The 19225-nt window shown below is 35.5% G+C and overlaps 2 protein-coding genes across 4 annotated transcripts; one reads left to right on the top strand and one right to left on the bottom strand.

Moving 5' to 3' along the window:
* Nucleotides 1–1815: 1815 nt before the first annotated feature.
* Nucleotides 1816–5774, bottom strand: LOC148194948 (uncharacterized). 3 transcript variants are annotated; one of them, XR_015781076.1, is made up of 5 exons: nucleotides 5283–5772; nucleotides 4936–5130; nucleotides 3290–3457; nucleotides 2763–2938; nucleotides 1816–2115 (listed from the first exon to the last, which is right to left on the bottom strand). XR_015781076.1 is itself a non-coding variant. In XM_088095579.1 (4 exons), exons 2-4 carry the CDS (start codon nucleotides 5047–5049, stop codon nucleotides 2047–2049), a joined length of 351 nt encoding a protein of 116 aa, XP_087951705.1. In that variant the 5' UTR covers nucleotides 5050–5130; nucleotides 5283–5774; the 3' UTR covers nucleotides 1816–2046. The 3 variants fall into 3 exon arrangements, 2 of the variants coding, with proteins under 2 accessions (XP_087951705.1, XP_087951706.1); XM_088095579.1 differs by lacking the exon at nucleotides 2763–2938 and having other exon boundaries at nucleotides 5283–5774; XM_088095580.1 differs by having other exon boundaries at nucleotides 1816–2938.
* Nucleotides 5775–7786: 2012 nt separating this feature from the next.
* LOC124834572 (fe(2+) transport protein 1-like) lies at nucleotides 7787–10682 on the top strand. The gene is given in 4 exon segments (XM_047309284.2): nucleotides 7787–8425; nucleotides 9985–10134; nucleotides 10225–10234; nucleotides 10237–10682. Coding segments are annotated over 4 exon segments (1050 nt in total). The 5' UTR covers nucleotides 7787–7828; the 3' UTR covers nucleotides 10530–10682.
* Nucleotides 10683–19225: the final 8543 nt, after the last annotated feature.

Consider the following 19225-nt stretch of genomic DNA (forward strand, 5'->3'; position numbering starts at 1 on the left):
CACCTCCACCAAAAGCACCACTCATTTGCTTAAAGTTCCGTGAATTGCTCCAAATTCACCAACTATGTTTCCTTCCTTTTTCTCCCTTCATTCATTATAAATGAATGTAAAATGGGCAGCAGCAAAAATATACAGAGAAGCAAAGCCACTCAATTCAGAGTGAAGAAATCTGGCAGTGAGAGAAGGAGAAAACCACCGTGAGAGAAAGAAGTGAAGCCACGGTAGTGTGAGTGAAAAACAGAGAGAGTCTGTTTTGTGAGTGTGTGAAAGTGAGAGTTTTGTATACCATCCGAGAGGGTGAGATTAATTGAGAGATCCTCAGAGAGTGAGAGAAACACTGTAATCCTACTTTTATAGTGGAGATATTTTTCTGGACTAGGTCCCGTGGTTTTTTCCGAGAGGATTTTCCACGTTAAAATTTCCGGTGTTAATTTTCTTTATTTCTACGCTTTCATTTTTACGCTTCCGCACAGTGCCCATTTTGGGGTTCACGGAGGAGGGAACAAGTACCGCTGTTTCCCAACAATAAGATAGTTTAAGGAAGTGGAGGAAGGGTTTGGTGAAAATAAGGAGAGAGAGAAAAAAAAGTATTTCATAAAGATATAGAAAACAGAAAAAAAAAACCGTGGCATTGCAGGAAAAACAGAGTAGAGAGAAGAAAAAATACAGATTCTTTCGCCACATAAACTGGAGTTAACTTCGTTTCTGCCAATTTAACGGAAGGGACTTGATTTATACAATTTTTACAACTTTGGGATCCAATGTATGTATTTTTAAAACCGGATACTAAACAAAGAAAAACCACTTAACTTAGGGACAAAGTAAACATTTAAGCCTTTTAAAAACTATAGTATTGTTCGATAATGTTTGAGTAGTTTGGATGTTTAACTTATGTTTAGTAATTTGGTTTTTATATTTATGTATTTAATTTGTTTTGGTCCCTATATTTATTTTTGATCCAATTGAGTCACAATTTTTTTCAAATAGAGTCAACATGGTCCCTTTTGTTTCGTTAAATTTACATTAACGTTGTCTTGAAGGTGACATGTCATTCTAGTAACAAGCTTAGTTAGTAATTTGATTCCTATATTTTTATTCACTCTTGTATTTTATACATGGAGGCAAATTGGTTCTTTTCCATTAGTATCGTCCTTAACAAATTCTTGGGAACGAATCTCAATGCCATAATTAGGTCTAGGTTCCCATCCGATGACATTATAAAAACAAATATTTTGGATTTGAAGAGAACACTCTTAATAGAATTGTGTTACTAAAGAAGAAAGAGTTGGAGAGGGTAAAAAGGGTTTGAACTCACATGTAGTCATTTCTTAACTATGTTAACATTGATTTCAATGAAATGACCACATTATCTCTATTTAAAAAGATATAAAAACAAAATTGAGTAAACAAAACTATAAAAACCACATTCACTACAAGAAAAATCATTATTATCTACCGCCAAAATCCGTATAAAACTTCAAAAATCCGTATATAAAAAAGTATTACATACGGATTATATACGGACAAAAATCCGTATATAAAATGATCGTAGCTAATATTATATACGGATTTTTCCGTATATAATTACATACGGAAAAATCCGTATGTAATTATATACGGAAAAATCCGTATATAAAATCCGTATATAATTACATACAGAAATATCCGTATATAATTATATACGGAAAAATCCGTATGTAACATTGTTTATAGAAAAAATTGTTTTATTCAACACCTGCACATACATTGATTACAATTAAACTTGTAATAACAACCAACCATCACAATAACTTTTATTTAACACCATATCAAACATTTCACATTAAGAATAAATATATATTACTTAAAAATCATATCAAATAAGTTTACAAAATGTCTAATATTCATAAATAAATTGTACTGTTCCTAAGATGTTAAACAATATAAATTCTACAATTAATAACATGTCAAACAACATAGAATGACAAGTCTATAATTTCCTAATAATCACTAAGGATTTTGTTCATCTTGGATTGATATTGTCAGTTGCACTCCATCACCACTCCATCACCGTGATAACAACTTCACCACATTGCATTTTCCCTTTAAGGTTATTGGCCAATAACCACATTGCATCTGTAAAAAACAAAAAGCTTTAAAACAAAGATATTCTGCACCATTTTAACCAAAACAGCAAGACTTTTTGGGCAGCAAACATCAAAGTTTTAATTGCAATAATAGCATCCAGAACAGCCCAAACAGCAAGGTATTAGGTGCAATAACAGCAAAGTTTTTATGTAGATTTTACAGCAAAGACAGCAAAAGTTTTATGCAGATTTTACAACAAAGACAGCAAAGGTTTTATGCAGATTTTACAGCAAAGACAGCAAAGGTTTTATGCATATTTAACAGCAAAGATAGTAAAGATTTTATGCAGATTTTACAGCAAAAACAACAAAGGTTTTATGCAGATTTTACAGCAAATACAACAATTTTTTTTTAGTGTAGCATTTATGTAGTCTATACAGCAAAGACAACAATATATAAACAAAATTTATAGCAGCTAACTGGAAGTCTTCGTGACAGCAAAATTTACTTGTTTTCTTTTCTCATTCAACTAGAAACAAGCATAGCATGTGCAGCAAGAATGCATTTCAATTCCCATTGGCTTAATAAATCCAGTAAAATGCAATACATAGAAATAAGATAATGCATGACACATCATATACCAATTCACGTAACCATTCCAAAGAATAAGCATTTAAAATAATTTAAAAAAAGACCCTTTTAGCTCCTAGATGAATAACGTGGCAGCAACCCTTGATTGGCATATTCTTCCACTTGAAATGCAATTAATCACCGTGCCCTTACTCCATCTATTCTACGTGCAACACCTATTTGCTCCTCATTCAGGCAAACGCAATATCAGATATGCCAGTACCATTGAAGCAACCACGGGCTGAGAATGGAAGAAGATAAATATAACCCAATGTAAATTTATGGGCAAGGAAAATCACTTTAAATATGCATGTTATTTAAAAGAATATGGTAATAGAAAAAGTGTATGAGCTTGAGCAGCTGGAAAATATGCAGAGAATATCACTTTACTCTGGCTTAGTTAGGGTATAAAAAAGATATATAATAAAATACATTTTAAGTCTTGGTTAAGAATTATTTTGATACCATAATCTGCTTTCTACCCTCCGACTTTCACCAGCACAATCAAGCATAGCCAAAAAGATATGGAATTCAAATTACAAAAACGATACATCTTGGTTGGACTTATCGTGAAAACAAAATAAACATCTACCTTGTATGAAACTTCCTGCTGCAATCTTTCATAATGGTGGAAATTGACCAAAGGTGCACTGTTTACGTCATAAACTATATCCTTTATGCTTTCGGGTACCAATCTTGCATCACTTTTGACAGGGGATGTAGACACGTCATCCCCAAATGTCGAAAGCCTACTTGATTTCTGAGGGCAAGGGATAACATAATTCAGCAACCTTAATAATCACACATACACGAACATACAGATTTCAACTAGTAACAACATTTTGTACAAGCATATAAACAGAGGATACATGATAGAATAATACTGCTAACATAATCTGGAGAGTTAGAACTACCCACACGAGAGTTAGAACTACCCACTGCTCCTCTTTATCCACACCCCTACTACCAGCAAAATGCTAATGCGCTGAAAAAAAAACAAAGTTCTAGCTGTTGTTGCTGCTCATCATAAAGACCACTAAAGCTTCCAAGTTACCTCTAAAATAGACCAATTGGTTTATTTCAAAACTTACAACGATCACAGCATCAATTTTCAAAATCAATTTTGTATTTTCTTCTTCCTCAAAAACTTATTTAGGGAGAGAGTTTTTTTTATGTCAAATTTTCAATGATCAAAGCAACGAAAGTAACAATTTTCAAAGAATCAAATATTGTTTATTTTCTTCTTTCTCAAAACTGGATGGGTGGTTGAAATACAAACATAAATCTCTGTTAATAACAACATTCTATGAAAATATCCAAAAATGCCACACAACTGAAGTGGTGGTAGTACAACTGACGGCACATGAAGAAAGGATGATGTAAAGAATAAAGAATGAAGAAATAAAAAGCTTCAAGTGGAGAAGTGGGGCATGGAGAATGCATGTTCGAATTTTAATTTGGAGATGGAATGCAGCTGCCACATTTTCTAACACACACGGCCACCACCAAAAAGAGCACTAGCATTAAAAATGAATTTGGAAGCTCACATGGGTTGTACGGAAAGTGAGAAAGAATATGGATTGTGCAGCAAGCACACGACACTTCATATGACTCAATAAAAAATATATATAGAAGTGGAGGTGCATCACGTGAATGATGGGCATTCATTTATTTTTTTAATTCAAAAGTGCACATGGGAGGAGACAAAAACACACGGCTGAAAACAATAAGTGGAGGACCCTTTGTGACATTATATTATTGGAGAAATGAGAGACTTGATACGTGAAAGAAGAAGGGGGCAGTGTGGAATTAATGGAAAGGAAATGACCTATTTTCTTGGCTGAAATAAAATACATGATGACAAGGAAGCCATCCATATATAGGACATACCAAGGAAGAAAGTGGAGAGCACATATAGAACATCTTCTTTTAAGCATGTAAGTTTCTTTGTTTTTCCACCCCACATATTACTCATGCGTAACTTGGATAGAGATGCAGGAGCAATGAAAAATCTTATTCTCTGGTTTTTATTTCATTTCATTACAGGTATATTACAAGATATGAACTAAAATTAGTCATGAAAGAATATCAGATGCAAACATTAATGCAATCATAACTAATAAGTGGTTATAATAAAAAACTGAACAGGACCATTAAGCATTGATGCAAACAGAGCAACCCAATTATCAGACCATTAACCATTGATGCAAACAGAGCAACCCAATTTTCACTACTTACAAGAGAATATGGTCTTAGAAATCCTCTGACAGCACCAATCACCAATTGCTTGAAATACCCATAATCTCCACTAAGTTGTACATGATCAAGTTGTAGGAGTCTTAGTCTCTTCATTTTCTTGAAAGAACGAGCTTCCAAGCAATCTCTAATGCTGGAATGCAGTTTCAGGGACAATCCTTCGATAGCTCTTATCCCCTGTGATGAATATAGGAAAGATAAATAATTGTTGATTATTGATGCTTAACGTTTAGTTTAACAAGTTAACACAGTATTCTCTTTCACAACCTTAACTTATGCTTCATTCACTCTCAAACCAAAGAAAGTACAAAGGACCCAACCAGTGATACCTGCAGTTACGGCGAAAGCATGGCTCCAGCTCGACAACGCATCTTTCAGTTGTTCTCCTGAATAGCATTTGTGTGCAATTTCTTCCAAACCATGAGAATCCAGGAATACTCCAAAAACGGAGAGGATTCGACGCGAAGAACCCTAAAACCCTAGGTTGACGAAGGAAACCTAAATCGAAGAATCAATCGGTGGAAAGGCTTTTAATCGATAGAAAAGAGGATTTAATCGGTTGAAAATGAAGAAAATGGTGAAAAGAGGTTGGAGCCCTAACTAGAGATGTAGATCGACTGAATCGGTAGGACAAACGTTCGATGGTTGCAAAAGCCACACGCACGCACCGATGAAAACGAAGAAAAAGCTCGAAGGAGGGCCCAAGAAGTTCACGTCTTATTGAAGGAGAAGCATGAAGAGGAGTAAAGATGGGGAAGAAGCTTAGAGAATAGAGAAAAGTGAAGAAGGTTAAGGAAAGACGGTTCGAGGAAAGAGTCTGAAACTTTGATTTTTTTTAAATAATGATTTTCTAAAATCCGTATATAAAATCCGGTAATATTTGAATTATATACAGATTACAATCCGTATATAAATATTTGTATGTAAATGTAATATTTCTTGTAGTGATTGTCTCGTTATACAAATTAATTAAGCCTTTTATTGATATGACATGGTTACTTGTTAAGGTTTATTTAAGAAAAGGACTACATTGACTATATTTAAGAAAAATTGTGACTCAAGATAAAATATAATATAGGAACCAAAATAAATTAAAGACTTAAATATAAGAATTAAATTATGTCTTTAATTTATTTATTGCTAATGTTGATATTTTAATTTTTAACGGCTATATTTATAATAATATATGATAAAAATGGCGAATATTTTTATTTTTACTATTATAAAGAAATGAGTTGAATTAATTTTTTGATTGTATTATAATAAATATTTACAGTAGATTGAAAGAACGAACTTTTTTCAATTGAGTCAACTTATAGTTCTATAACTCACCAACTTACGAAGGATTGAGCTAAATTACAAATTTTTACTTACTAGAAAGTGAATTAGGTTGAATTGATTTATTTTATTTAAACCATAAGTAAACCCTTTCGAGTCAAGTTAGCTTACTTTCCAAAGTTAATCTTAAATATATCCGTGCTTAATCATTTTAATTAGATAAGGATATTTGGAAGAGTTTAGAAGGCTAATTTAAATTTATTTTATCACGATTTTTAAATAGGTGTTTCAGAAAAGTTTGTAGAGGGGGTTGGTGCCTTTCTTTAAAGTTTTTATTTGACATATTTTTCACAAGTTTGTAATTGAAGATGGTGGAGTCTCCTGAATAAATTAGTCATTTTTATTTTCTATCAGTAACCCATCACTGTCAATATTAAACTGCATTAAAGTCGTACAAACAAATTTCTGGTCATTTGCAAAATAAGCTAGAATTTCATGAAACCATACCACAGATCCTATCGAGGGAATTTCGTAGAAGTCTAACCACAATGTATACACAATGTTCCTGAGACTATGCACCCCTGTATATTGCTCTTTTTCTATGCTTAAACTTGAATCTTGAGCTTAGAATTTAATGATGTTATATATATGTCTGCTAATGGTTGATTAGTCAATGTAATGATAAACTAATTTTGTAAGCTATTATAAAAACTATAGCTTATTAATTAGAAAACCATTTGATAAAATTAGTGGTTGAACAAACTGATAAATGTTCATTAACATAACATGACATAATTGTTTGACTTTTATTTTGTAGTAGCTTTTTATATCATATAATAATTCTTTTGAAGTTTCATAGAATAAATGATGTTAACATTGAGAATAGTAATATAGTGATAAATTACAAGTTGAAATACTATCATAATCCAATGAGGTAACTTCATATGTTATATTCATAGAAAACATATATAGTCAAACTCAAGAACCCTATTAATTGGCAATGGACAAGAGGGAAAGAGCAATGATGCACTCGTCACAAACAACATGAAATGATGAACCTACTCAGCAGTTTACTTCTTTTAATCACAGTTTTTTAAAACAGTGCTATAGATTATAAATAGCATCATTATCTGACTACTTCAACACAGCATGATCCATGAAACACTTCATATCTTTGTTCATTCGTGCAATCTCCACTTGCCTCCGTCTATGTGATAAACATTAACTTCAGTACTCATTTTCTACGTACAAAAACATTTTCATTATAATATATATATCCTATAGCAATTGATTTATGACCCTTGCCATAGCGCCATTCTGTAAGGTTAATTTTGCTGTAATAACATTAATCCTTCTCATGTGAAGTCACTTTAGCTGGTGTTATATGCATCCATCGTAGAATTATTTTATAATGTGTGGTGTACTTGTTTACTGCTATTAATTACAGAAAGGGATGTGGTACGTTGACACCCTTCAAAATTTATGCTACGTAACTTCCCACAACTACTTTTATTTATTTTGACAACTCAGATTCTGTACTACAAATAGAGCTCAGTAAGAAGTGAATGACCTAGAGAGTTTGTGAAAGACAACCACAATGGCAATTACTTCAGCGACTCTTTTCAAGATTATCTTTGTTTTCTTCATTCTCGTCACTCTTCTCACACCTCAAGCCGTGGCTGATTGTGAAGCTCAATCAGCAAACGCATGCAACAACAAAAAGAAAGCCTTGCCTCTAAAACTCATAGCCGTATTTGCCATTTTAGTTTGTAGCATAATTGGTGTCACACTACCCTTAGTGACACGTTCAATCCCAGCTTTGAACCCTGAAAACGATCTCTTCGTAATTGTGAAATGCTTTGCGGCTGGTATAATTCTAGGCACGGGCTTCATGCACGTGCTTCCCGATTCCTTTGACATGTTGCGGTCTGATTGCTTGAAGGAGAAACTGTGGCACGAGTTTCCATTTTCGGGATTTGTTGCTATGTTCTCTGCTATTATAACGATGATGGTGGATTCTTTGGCTACTAGTGCTTACACAAAGAAGATTAGGACTGAGATTATTTCATCTGAGAGCAACCCTGCAGGTGGTGGAGACCAAGAGATGGGTGGTGTTGTTAACTTTGGCCACCACCACCCTGATAACAAGACAGAAGGCCAATCACAGCTTCTACGTTATCGTGTTATTGCCATGGTAAGATTTTTGCTCATTACACTAGTGCAACGAAAAGATATTGTCTAGGTTGTTTTGACTTTATGACAGTAGTTGCACAATCGAAGTATATTTGGACGAGGTAAAAAGTTGAAACTTTTTGTCTCGGTTTAAAAAATCCGAAACTGTAAAGCAAAAAAACAAAAAAAAAATTGGGTCTATTGCCTCGGTTAGATCCAGAACCGACGCAATAGACCTTTTTTTGCCTCGGTTTGTACTAGAATCGTTGTCTAAAGTATGTTTTTTTTTTAAAAAAAAAAATCGATAGTTTCTGTAACCATTTAAGATTCGCACACAAACACTGTCTAGAAACACTGCACACAAAACACAAACCACTATCCAGAAACACAGAAACAAACACATAAACAATCCCGCACACAAAACACTGTCCAAAAACGTTGTTTTATTTATCAGGAAAACAGAAAACGTGAAACATCCAGAAAACACTGCACACAAAACGTTGTCCAACAAATAACCAAACAAAAACATGAAAACCCTAAAACGGATCTAACCTTGAAGGTGAGTTTGGGGTTGAAACGAAACGAAATGAACATTCCAAAACATTTATTCGAAGAGCACCTGTGCACAAAATCAATCGGTTACATTGAAATAAAATCATTCCTGAGCACTTAATCAACAAAAAATGAAATAAAAATTGGAAGAAATGTTGAAGATGGTGCTTGCGAAATCAAAGACGAGAGAGAGCAGCTGCGCAGAAGATGACTTTTGTCTAAAAATGCCTTTGTTCGTGAAATTTAAACATAAACACATGTTATTGCCTCGGTTATTTTTTTAACTGAGGCAATAAGCCTCTACTGCCTCGATTCTATAAAGAACCGCTCTCTAAAATCTATCAATGTTTTTTTCCAGTTATTTTATGTCCCGGTTCTCTAAACAACCGAGGTTGTATACCTCTTTAGGCCTTGGTTCTTTTTGAACCGAGACATATACGTTTGCGATAATTACAAAAATGAAACCGCATCATTTTTGCTTCGATTGCGATAAAATCAATATGAAATGAGCGAGTTAAAATTCTTATTTTTTACTATTGCTATTTCTCTCTAAATGTTTGTCATCAGAAATTACTAACAAGAACGTGAGGTTTTAGATCATATAATAATTCTCTCGAAGTTTTTCAACATCCATAAATATCTTTGTGTTTAATTTTTCTAAAAGATTGATCAAGACATTTAATTCATTAGTTTTCAAAATACATCAAAGTATATTTTTATAATTAACAACCTTATTAGTCAAACAAGATAATAATAGAAGTGTCGAGTTATGCTAAGCCAACATCCAGCTAAAAGACTGTATCACTCCTACATATTTCCTTCTAGGGTCTAGTGTGGATTTTCAACTGTTATATCTCTACTAAGTCGCAGCAATATTATCATAATCCTCGTAAATTTTAACATACATACGATAAGTTTTTCCTTTCAAAAAGATAAAACTCAATTATAATTATGTGGGACAGTAATCCGGGTAATAATTTAAGCCTATAATTTAATATTATGATTAATAAATGAAAATTGGAAATGCAGGTATTAGAACTTGGAATTGTGGTTCATTCAGTGGTTATAGGACTTGGAATGGGAGCCTCAAACAACACATGCACCATAAAAGGTCTAATAGCTGCGCTTTGCTTCCATCAAATGTTTGAAGGCATGGGTCTTGGAGGGTGCATTCTGCAGGTGTATATATATATATATACCAGAAAGAGCATGCATCACTAAATTTTCAATTTCTATGTTAATGAGACTAACCCTTCAAATTTTGAACAGGCCCAATACAAGTCCTTAAAAATGTCACTATGATGTTTTTCTTTTCCGTGACAACCCCATTTGGAATTGTCCTAGGAATTGCATTGTCGACAATCTACAGAGAAAACAGTTCAAGTGCACTCATCACTGTGGGGTTGCTGAACGCTTCTTCTGCTGGTCTTTTGATTTACATGGCTTTGGTTGATCTTCTTTCTACTGATTTCATGAGCCCTAGATTGCAGGGAAGCGTCAACCTTCAATTAAAATCTTACTTAGCAGTGTTTTTGGGTGCTGCTGGCATGTCTCTCATGGCAAAGTGGGCTTAGTTTTCTCTTACCTCCGGTTTAAGGAATAATAGCATCTTAAAAGTTGTAATACGTGTTCCGTTAAAATAAGAAGTTTGAAAGTAATACTTTCATATTCCAATACTCTGTACAGTAACAATTAGATAAAAATAAATAAACAATATATTTAGTGTCCTCGGAATGTAAAACAAAAATAAATTAAGCATTTAATAAACAAATTCTAGTCATTAAGTTATACATTATTATTTCTTAATAAGTGTGAAAATTTAATGATAGTTCAGGAAGATGAAATGTGTACTTCTGAGGGTTGAAAGTTTAGCAAAGTGGGACCTATTTGTAGTGATGGCGAGACATGGAACATTTATGTTCTATTGGACCAAAGGGACTTAGGCAATTGATTCTAACCAGTGAACTTGAATCACCACTTTGAATTCCAAGTGTTCAAGTTAGAGGCGAGAGAAAGTGTCACCAATTAAGGTACCTAAGAGGTGAAGATGGTGAGGACACATTGGCCCATTGTCTTCTCTACGGATTAGAATTTATTCTTAGATGTAGGTACTAACAAACCATGTGAAAATGTCATTTGGCATTCCTCCTCTTTATTGTAAATTTAAAATTTTCTGTAGTTGTTGGTATGAAAATTAATGGCCAAACTATATACAAGATTAAGCTGATCCACTACAAAAATAATTGTTTTTAGCTAAGGTTATATTCGGCGTTTCTGAAGTTTTAACTACTACTAAATGTGTTTCTTACAGTTTACTAATCTTTAGGAAAAGCTAGCGTACGTCATTATGAGATTAGCACAATTTACCGACAGTTCAAAAATCTCTAGTACTGCTGTAGTTTAAAACCCGTAGTACTACTTGTAGTTTGGAAACCTCATTACCAACCTCGTTACAGCCTGGGGTTAAAATTTATAAAAAGCAAAGATTTTCGATTTTTAGTATTTATAATTTGCATATATCATTCATAAAAAAAAACAAAGAATAAAGTCAACCATTTTAATAAATGACAAAGCGTACAAATTAAAATTAGTAAGTCATTATAGTCATTTGTTCAAAATAAGAAAAATAGACAATCAAAAATTAAAAAAAGTTTCTTCTAATAGGATAGGTTTTTGCACCAAACTAGGCATATTTACTTTCATATTACCAAAATGGGCAAATTCAACTGAAATTACGAAAATGGGGAAGTCGTGGGGGCCCAAACGACTTCAAATGAAGAAGTCGTGCCCCCCTGCACGACTTCACACTGTTCATATGTGCAGTGGTGAAGTCGTGCACCCCAAAAACGACTTCTGGTGACTGTAATCGATTACAATGTAATGATAATCTATTACACAGTGTGGTTATCGTGACACCCCTGCACGACTTCAAATGGTAGGCAAAAACGTACTGGTAATCGATTACCACACTTCTGTAATCGATTACCAGTGTTTTTTTGGTGCAAGAACCACTCTGGTAAGCGATTACAAGGTTGTTGTAATCGATTACCAGTGTGTTTTTGGTTGGTTTTGAAAATTTGTTTGTAATTATGGTGCATATTTTGAAGTTTATTAAGTGTATTGATATGAATTTGTGTAAGCACACATTGTTGTTGATTACATTGTGATGTATTGTTTTGTATAGGAAGAGTATATGGTTTTATGTAATAGAATAAGACAAAATCATAAGATGAAATCATAAATGAAATTTGTAGTATTTTATTGAATAAAAATGCATACAAAAGGAAGAAGCTTAAATTAAAAGAAAAGGACACTACAAATTGAAAGGCATCTAGGAAGATGATCCACCATGTGGACCAAAATGACGACGCAGATAGTCAATGTCGTGCTCCACATGCTCAACTCGAGCATCAATAGTATCGAAGCGGTCACCCATGTTGAGCTCCAATTGTTCAAATCTTGCATTCATGCTTTCATTGAGTGTATTGAAGCTGTCCCCAACAAATGTTCAGAGATCGTTTATCCCCTCATGACGTCATCAAATGAACTAGTTTGTTGTTGACGAAGTGGTGGTGGTTGTAGTTGAGGAGGTGGTTGATTTTGATGTTGAGGTGGAGGAGGAGAATTTCTGTGAACCCATCTATTGTCAGCATTTTTGGTCAATCCAAATGATTGTATGACTCCTCCTGATATTGTCCAATGCCTACTAGGTGGGACAGATATTTCATCCTCTAGTGGAACTTCAAAATGTTCCAGGATGCGGGTGACCAAAATTGGATATGGTAAAGGAGCACCTGGCCTCAAAGCCTTCTTCATCCTATGTCGGATGAGATGGGTCCAGTTTATCTGCTTTGCCGTCATTATTGTCCACATTATCAGAAGATCTTCCTCGGTTGCCTGTGCAAAGTTAGAAACACGTGGAAACAAAACACGACATATAGCATAATGTAAGACTCTAGCCTCAGCTGTCATATTACCGGCTAAAATTCTACTCGTAGGAGGATTGTGTGGCAAACAAATTAATTGTCTGGCTACGTCTATATTGTATTCATTGGCCCAATCCTCAAATAATTTCCCCTCAAAGTTCAACCCAATAGAGGGAAGGTTGGCTATAGAAGCAAAAATGCACCTCAGTTTTCATTGTTCCAGTTTCAGAAAATTTTAGGTTACTATAAAACACACGTACCAAATCAGGATAATAACGCGCAACATCGCAGGAAAATTCATCCAATCCTATATGTTTGAGCATGCCAAAAAATTCAAAACTTTGACTTTCAAAATATTGCTCATCTAGGTATTTTGGCTCAATGATTTGACGGTCTTTATATAGCGAGAAATACCTTTGGGCTAGTGCAGGAGTTGAAAATTGAAGATTTTGGTGTGAAGCAGTCGGTGGAGGTGGTGGTGAGGGCGAGGGTGAGTTTTCTGCGGGTGAAGGTTGACAGCGGCGACGTCCCCCAGCTGTAGAAGATGAGCCCCTTAGTCTTTGCCTCTTTGAAGATTCCACCATTTGAAAATCCAATCGGTGCAAATTGAAGATAATTGAAAGGGGAGTTGAAAAATGGTGTTTTGAAGTGAAAATGGTGGAAGAGAAGATGATTTTTGAGGTTGGAGAGGAGGGAAAACCGTGGGGAGGCGCTGCTACTGGAGTGGGAGTGGTGTGTGTTCGTGAGGAGAGAGAAAAAGTTGAATTTATATAGACTAGGGTTGGGCTGGTAATTGATTACGGGGTTTGTAATCGATTACCAGTGCTCACTGGTAATCGATTACAGAAACCCTGTAATTGATTACCAGTCCATTTGGTAATGGATTACAACAAATCTTGTAATCCCTTACAGGGAGTATCTGGTAATTGATTACAGGGTTTATGTAATCGATTAGCAGTGTGTGAAGTCATCAAAACAACATTTGAGAGGACACAATCATGGTTTGTTGAACGCGGATTAAAAGCGAACTGTATGCTACAAGCAGAACACCAATTTCCTGAACAAATCGCCGACATCATTAGGAAAAATCAACAACAATCCGCATTTTGTCATGTTCATTGCTACAACCGTGAAAATTCTGAATTTGATGTTCAGGAAATTTCAACACCTCACCACTACCGCCCTGTTCCACTTTCCTACAAGGTCAACCTAAATGAATGGTGGTGTGATTGTGGTCACTTCCAGGCTACTCGTCTCCCATGTCATCATGTCATTGCTGTTTGTGCATTTTCGCATATCCCACTAACCCAAGTAATCGATCCAGTGTACAGTCTTAACAACATTTTCAAGGCATACGAAGTACAATTTCACCCAATCCAAAATCAAGATTATTGGTCTGTGTATACAGGTCCAAACTTCATACCAGATCTTAAAATGCGACGCAAAGCATCCGGAAGACCATCTACAAATAGGCTTCATAATGAAAAGGATCAATCCAATCCAGATAAGCCAAAAAAATGCTCTTACTACCGCAATGAAGGTCATCATAGGGGAAATTGTCCCTTTCGTCATTAGTTTTTTCTTAATCTTACCCAATCGTAATCAAATCCATTATTGATATATTACTATTAATATTTCTTATTAATATTTGTTTTCTCTTTTCGTATAACACAACCAATACATAACATATGTAAAATGCAAAATGATTTTCAAAAAACAACCAAAAACACACTGGTAATCGATTACCAGTACGTTTTCTGCCTACTCATTTGAAGTCGTGCAGGGGGTCACGATTTCAACACTCTGTAATCGATTACCAGTACATTGTAATCGATTACAGAACCCAGAAGTCGTTTTTGGGGTGCACGACTTCAACACTGAACAAATGAACATTGTGAAGTCGTGTAGAGGGGGCACGACTTCTTTATTTGAAGTCGTTTTGGCCCCCCACGACTTCACTTTGGGTCAAAATTTGCCCATTTTGGTAATATGGAAGGCATATTTGCCTACTTTGGTGCAAAAACCAATAAGATACTTGATGTTGATTTTTTGTTTTTCTCTTAGGAACACTTTCTTGATTAGATATTTGTCATATACGTTAGTAAATAAAAATACTTTTAACGCATCTTTTATATTTTGATTTTGATGAAACAGAAGTATAAAACAATCCAATGATAATTCTGTAATGTTTTTTGAAGTCATACACTACAAAAATAATACATTTTAGAAGAAGTTATTTTTCGGTGGTTTTTGAAACCTCGAAAAATTCCTGGCGGTTCAAGACTGCAATCGGAGTTATTTTATTTTTTTCTTTTTAAATTTTTTTCGACGGTTTAAAATAGAAATCGCCCCTAACATTTAAATTTTTTTATTTTTAAAATAGTTTTTCTGCTCCTTCAACCCTTCTACTTTTTTCCCCCAAACTCTAACTCCTCCGCGCTACCTACATTTCCCCTAAACCACTATCTTCATTTCCCTATTGCCTTTATTTTCTCCCAAACCACAATCTTCATTTCACTACACCACAAGCACCATCACAATCTCTTCGTTCTTCGCCACTGCTGCCGGAAGCCTAATTCCACTCTCCGCTACTCTTCCTCTTCCTTCTCCAAGAAGCATCACACGAACTCCCCCAACTACGATGACGTCGTCGAGCTTCCTCTCTTCCCTCTCCCTCTGGTGCTCTTCCCCGGCCACACCCTCCCCTTATAGATCTTCGAGTTCCACTACCGCATCACACACTCCTTCAAACAAACCTCCTCTTCGGCGTCATCTACATGGATGCCATCTCTAGAACCGCCGCCATTGGGTGTGTTGACGAAGTCATATAGCATGAGAGTCTCGTGGATGACCTCTTTTTTCACATCTGTAAGGGCCAGGAACAGTTCCAAGTGAACAGTGTGGTACGCACGAAACCCTACCTAGTAGCACAGGTGACGTGGCTCAAGAACCGACCATGTCCCTCCATTGACCTAGATCTGGACAAGCTGGCCACCGAAGTGGAGACCTACATGAAGGACGTTATCCGGTTATCCAACCGCTTGGGAGGGAAACCGGAGAAGGAGGTTGGGGATCTGAGAATCGTTCTTCGTTGGCAGCACCTTCGAGGGCACGCCAAGGGAGCAACAAGCGCTGCTTGAATTGGAGGACACCGCCGCCAGATTGAAGAGAGAGAAGGAAACATTGAAGAACACACTTAATTACCTCACTACTGCTTTCGCTGTTAAAGATGTTTTCCCCTCTTCTTCCAATTCTTCTTGATTGGTGATTTATACTCTATACCCAATGTATTGTTGCTTCTAAGTGTATCTTCGTGGCAACATATTGAGAAAATAGTTGTAAATTCTTTCGTGCGTAAACTCTGCTTGCATTTTTGTTCTTACTGTGATACCCATTATACATTTGTGTGATTGATAGATAAAGATAGTTGATGGACAAATTTATGAACACCAAAATATGATGTCACAAACTTGTTTTTCAATCGGCAAGTATGACCGAATCGTTCAAGTAATAAACTTGGTAAGACCAAGTATCGTTCTTCCCAAAGGACTCACGGCCTAGTTTAGTTGTGTGGTTTATTGATTAGCTAAGACTTAAAGACGAAATATTTGGATTTTATATGCAAAAGACGAAAATTAAATATGTATGCATGAAGTTTTGATCAATGGCAAAAGCAAAAGATAAACACTTTCAATGAAATATATGTATGAATATGTTGGGGGTCAATTTCATCTTATCCACTCTCATATATTTTAGGAATTCAACATTCAAATCATCATTGTTAATGCCACTCTCTAAAGTACCTTTCAAGAAGGCTTCTCCCTAATCACGAGTTCATACAATTCCTAGCATTCCTAATGATCAGTTCATAAGTGCAGGAGCTTAACGACAACCAATATAATATTGGGAGAAATTCCCCGGATCTAGACTTCCCCGTACGCCCGTATCGACAAAACCAATAATCATGCATCGAATGAGTTAAACAATGCAAGCATTAAGCAAAGAGGAAAAACCCTAACTAATGATGAAAGAAAGCATAGTCTTAATAAAAGATGTAAAAACAAATTCCATATATGAGAGCTTCAAAAGATTACATTGATTCCCCAACAAACATACAGAGTTTAGTTCACCATATTCATGGTGAACCTAGATGAATAACAATGAAAGAATGAAAGATAAAACCCTAAAAAGGTGAAGAGGAAGCCTCAGCATCCAAGATCCTCCTTCAAAGGGGTGGAAGAGAGAGTGTTTGCTTCGTTCCAGCCAAAGATACCTAACCCTAGGAAACCCTAAAGCTTATATATTATTCGTAAATTACAGAAAATTAGGTCCAAGCCCATAAAGTGCCGCTCAGCGGTAAATACCGCTCAGCGGTAAGTGCGTGAGTCGTTTCTTCCCCTCAGCGGCCATTTTGCCCCTCAGCGGACCTCCCGTAAGCTCCTGAGTGCCGCTCAGCGGTAAACTGCCGCTGAGCGGTGACTTCGGCTTCTCCTTTTGCACTTTTTGATGTCTTTTCTGATTCATCTCTCTCCTTCTTCACTTCTTTCACCAAATTCACCTTAAAACCTGCACAAAAACACTGAAATCAAGCATAAACCTGTCCAGCTCTCTTATTTCTGAAAATATGAAGAAAAGCATGATTTCAAGCTAGTTTCTAAGTGTAAAGGTTGCTTTTAGTGTCAATTTTAAGCATGAAAATAACAGTTTTTCAACTGTTATCACAACCCCAAACTTAGAACTTTGCTTGTCCTCAAGCAAACAAGATGTAACTCAATCTTCAACCAATTCATATGATGGTTCACTCATTCAAAAATCCTCTTTTTAGATAAGTAAAAACTTCAATCAAACTTATGACCAAGAGTTCAATCAAGATGTGCACATGCTTTAGTGTTTCACAAAGTCAGTTAATCCAACAAATGCTCTTTTTCATGAATGACCAATCAATTAAGCATGGATGTTCATGTGCTAATGGAATATTTCCTCACTAGGTAAAGTGTTTCACTCAACACACAAGTGTATAAAGGTAATCACTCATTCACTCTACTATCACAATGTCACATGAATCAACTTTGCCTTTCATTTTACCACAATCAAAAACATTCACAAGCATGCATCATCACAAGGACTTTTCAATGGCTTATAATGTGGCTGGGCTAACAAGAAAATTGGTTTTTCTGGATCACAAAATCCTTGAGTTAAGAGAATCATAACAACACAATTATCTTATTTTCCCAACTTCTTTGCTTTGCATTGAGCTTTGCTTCTTTTTCTTTTCTTTTCTTTTTCTTTGCATATTCCTTTTTAGCTCTTAGCTCAATGCTTTTCCTTTTCATGTTTTCCCAACAACCCCAAACTTGAACATTTAACAATACCACACAAGATCTTCTACTTAACTCAAGGTAAAGATTTTCAATCAAGGGTTTCAGTGTATGTTCAAGGCTAAGGGTTCAAAGGATAGAACACAAAGTGTTCTCTTTTAGTGGGCTAACTTTATGAATTTGGCCAATAAAAAGGGTTCCAACAAACGGCCTTGATCATATGATGCAAAACAAGCAATTGATTCAATCATAGAAAACCTGGGCAAATCATTCATGCTTTCAAAGTAATAGCATTCAACAATAACAACTCTGGAGCTCAAAACCTCACATATAAGCTCATTCACATTTGACATACACATCCTGCTTAATTTCACAATCACAATCATGATATCATGCATTTGTTCACAAAGCTTGTGAATCACCTGTATAAGCATTTTAATGTGCACATCATCTCAACATCAATCAATCATAAGCATCATTCAGCATTACTTATCACACAATCACAGTTAATAGCAAACCATCATAACAAACCAGGTTTCAATAGAGTACATCAAACCCTAATCTAAAAACAAAAACAAATAAGTTCAGAAAACTTAAACCACAAAAGCATAATCATATGATAGCATTTATCAGTAAATGCTATCTCAGCTCCTCATCAGTCTGAGCTGTCCTCTGTATCTTCTCTTCTCCTCATCTTCATCATCTTCAAATGCATCATCATCATCAGCTTCATCTTCTTCCATCTCTCTAGCTGAAGCTTCAGCTGCTCCAGCTCCTCCTCCATGCACTGGTTCCTCTGGCCAAGCTACCACATTATGGAATTCATCCATAGTCCACCTGTGGGCTGGAGGTGTATCATACATCCCCACAATCATCTCAGCAGTGGCCACCTGCCCTCTGTGAATGGACTGCAACTGAGCACCTATAAGAGACATATACATGTCCCTCATCTGGAATGGTTCTGCTTCATGTGTCTCAGCAGATGTCTGGCTCTGTGCTGGCCCTCTCTCTCTACGAGCACGGCGT

This window comes from Vigna umbellata, chromosome 7, assembly GCF_029865625.1.
Source record: "Vigna umbellata cultivar VRB3 chromosome 7, Vumbellata_1.0, whole genome shotgun sequence".
NCBI lineage: Eukaryota > Viridiplantae > Streptophyta > Magnoliopsida > Fabales > Fabaceae > Vigna > Vigna umbellata.

Excerpts from the sequence above, each read along its gene's own strand:
- LOC148194948 (XM_088095579.1), bottom strand. The coding sequence starts at position 5,049 with ATGAAGAGACTAAGACTCCTACAACTTGATCATGTACAACTTAGTGGA. Across the intron at positions 3,458-4,935 it reads TTCTAAGACCATATTCTCTT|AAATCAAGTAGGCTTTCGAC; the intron begins GTAAGTAGTGAA and ends CCTTGCCCTCAG. Across the intron at positions 2,116-3,289 it reads AGCAGGAAGTTTCATACAAG|ATGCAATGTGGTTATTGGCC; the intron begins GTAGATGTTTAT and ends TGTTTTTTACAG.